Below are 2371 nucleotides of genomic sequence, written 5' to 3' on the forward strand. Positions count from 1 at the left end.
GAAATAGTGGGGTCGGGTCGCAAGGCAATTCGGAAGGGTCCATGTCCATGACGCAGTCAAAGAGGACGGCTATAAGCTAACCCTGAATCTACACACGCCGCCACACCGCACAAGTGGCCCGTCCTCTTCGATTCCGGCACGGAGAAGACCCATGTGGCCGCAGCTATACCCACAGACTTTGGGGTTACAATTAATCCCCTAAACTAAAACAATTTTGAACACCGCTACACAAATGACAGCTAACTTCTCAAAAGCGTGCGCCACCCTCGCCAACTTGGAGACCATCTAGCATCTTACATGGTGAGCATTTAAGCTCGCTGCGAAGAAGTTGCTACGCAGGTCGGCGGTTAGCGGCCACGATCGAACTCCGATGTCCACAGTCGCCGGCCGAACTGCTAACGTGGAGCCATAGGCCGATTGCCGATACATGTCATCTCGTCTCATCTGGAACGTGTGAAAGAAAAATACTGTGCTGGAACCAGAGCAGCTAAATTGTCACGTGAATTCTTCCCGCGTGTCTGGAAGAAATTTCTCATTTACCACAGGTACATTAAGAAGAAAGTATCTATAAGCTGCAAGAAAGTCCCTTCCAGTGCATTTGAAGTTGTAATCAATTCCTGCCAAATTATTGGTCGAATGGGTTTTAATTTCTTTTAGGCTAAACGACAAAGCAGCACGACAGCCCCTCCCCCCCGCCCCCTATATGCTCCTGTGTGATCGGCAGCTGAAACTAATTTCGAACCAGGCACAGTGCCTTGATAGAATGTTCCTCCTTTAAACCTTGGACATCGAGCGTTATTGTCAGTCGTTCACGCTTTCTAAAATTTCACCATGTTAAGAAAGCAACCCAGAAATTACCAGTTGCCTTGCCCAATCCGCAAAAGCCTGCTTTAAACGCCATCCTTGCCTGAGAAAATCGAACATATCACTCAATGCTCAGTATAATGCTTAGGTAGGCTTTTGTGGAATGCACGATAATACGTAGGAAGCTGGCAGTCGTCACCCTTAAGTGAAGCAACTGCTCTCTAACAAAGTATGCTTCATCCAGCTTGGCTTAAATTTCAGGATTTAGCCTTGCCTGCACTACAATCACCACAAAACGAAGGGCTGCTTAGGTGAGCCTTACGCGAGGTCTTGGCAACTTGCAGTCAGATGCAGGAAGCTTAACCAGAGTTCGCCATATGCAAGATGCTCAGATTTGGAAACTATGCACAACAGCGTCTTTGTAACGGCTAACGCCTGAATTCAACGAATTATAGAAATGACTAGTGTCGCTATCAGCACACTGCCGCAATAAAAAGCGACAAAACATGTTTGACGTCACGAAAGAATTTCCCACCTTTTGGCAACACTGGCTGGAACGTCTCTTCTCGTGCACCGCCAGCGGAAATTGACAACTGGAAATGCAAAACGACAGAGCTTGTTAACTACTCGCGGACAAAGTCCTCGTTACGCGATATTCACCAGCAGTGGCGGGCGAAGAGCACGTTGCCGTCTGCCAGCAGGACGCCATCGGCGAGGGAATGCAACAGACAGTCGGCCACGGTACGAGTGGTGCTCAAGGCCATCTCCTGAGGGACGTTGGGAGGATGGCAAACGGAGCAGCGCACTGTATAGCAGACGTTGGGATCCTGAAGCGACAAAGAGGCTTATTTTTTGAACCCCCAAGGGCATGGCGATAGCACGAGTCATCTGTACGCCGTACTTACCCGTAGCAGAACAGGGCGATGAGCAATGTGCCAGCGATACCGCACCGGCGAAGGAGAACGGTCGGTGACGGTACGAGTGGTGCTCAAGGACATCTCTGGGACGAAGGCAGGAGATAGCAAACGTGGAGCAGCGCACTGGATATCCCTCGTATACTCGTGGGTCGCAAGCAAAAGTAGGTGGAAATCCTGAAACAAGGCATAGGCATGGTAGCGTTACGAGCACCGAGATGCAATTGAACACTTCACCGACATTCTGCAGCTAATGTTCGCGTGGGTTCGGCCTGCGCGCGTGGGAAAAGCGTAATAGTTCGACGCGTCTGGAGCTGTTCTAGAGCACAACGCCAGAAACTGCCTTTAGGGACACCGTTCGCTTGATTACTTAGTTACACGTGTGGACCACTCCGCACATAGAGACAGCGCAGCGATACTTGCTAACGGTAAAAGGCTGTACCATCAACGCCATGGTCACTGGACGTCGTACTGCTACCAGCACTCAGACCGCAAACTAACAAAGGTTGCGGTGCTATGCAGACGAGGACGAAGTGAGACAAACGACACATACGGGCGCCATCTACCAACTGCTTTTTCACCAGAACCCGCGCAATTTTATGTAAGAAAAGTAATCACAGCATAGACAAACAGGAGTGATAGGAGTTGACACT

At 49.9% G+C, this 2371-nt stretch overlaps 1 protein-coding gene across 1 annotated transcript; it reads right to left on the reverse strand.

Annotated features, from left to right (window-relative positions):
• Positions 1-809: 809 nt before the first annotated feature.
• On the reverse strand, positions 810-1880 carry LOC142564453 (uncharacterized). The gene is made up of 4 exons (XM_075675455.1): positions 1710-1880; positions 1465-1631; positions 1340-1397; positions 810-818 (listed from the first exon to the last, which is right to left on the reverse strand). Exons 1-4 carry the CDS (start codon positions 1800-1802, stop codon positions 810-812), a joined length of 327 nt encoding a protein of 108 aa, XP_075531570.1. The 5' UTR covers positions 1803-1880.
• Positions 1881-2371: the final 491 nt, after the last annotated feature.

This window comes from Dermacentor variabilis, chromosome 11 (genome assembly GCF_050947875.1).
Source record: "Dermacentor variabilis isolate Ectoservices chromosome 11, ASM5094787v1, whole genome shotgun sequence".
NCBI lineage: Eukaryota > Metazoa > Arthropoda > Arachnida > Ixodida > Ixodidae > Dermacentor > Dermacentor variabilis.

Excerpts from the sequence above, each read along its gene's own strand:
- LOC142564453 (XM_075675455.1), bottom strand. The coding sequence starts at position 1,802 with ATGTCCTTGAGCACCACTCGTACCGTCACCGACCGTTCTCCTTCGCCG. Across the intron at positions 1,632-1,709 it reads ATCGCCCTGTTCTGCTACGG|GATCCCAACGTCTGCTATAC; the intron begins GTAAGTACGGCG and ends TTGTCGCTTCAG. Across the intron at positions 1,398-1,464 it reads CTCTTCGCCCGCCACTGCTG|TTGTCAATTTCCGCTGGCGG; the intron begins GTGAATATCGCG and ends TTGCATTTCCAG.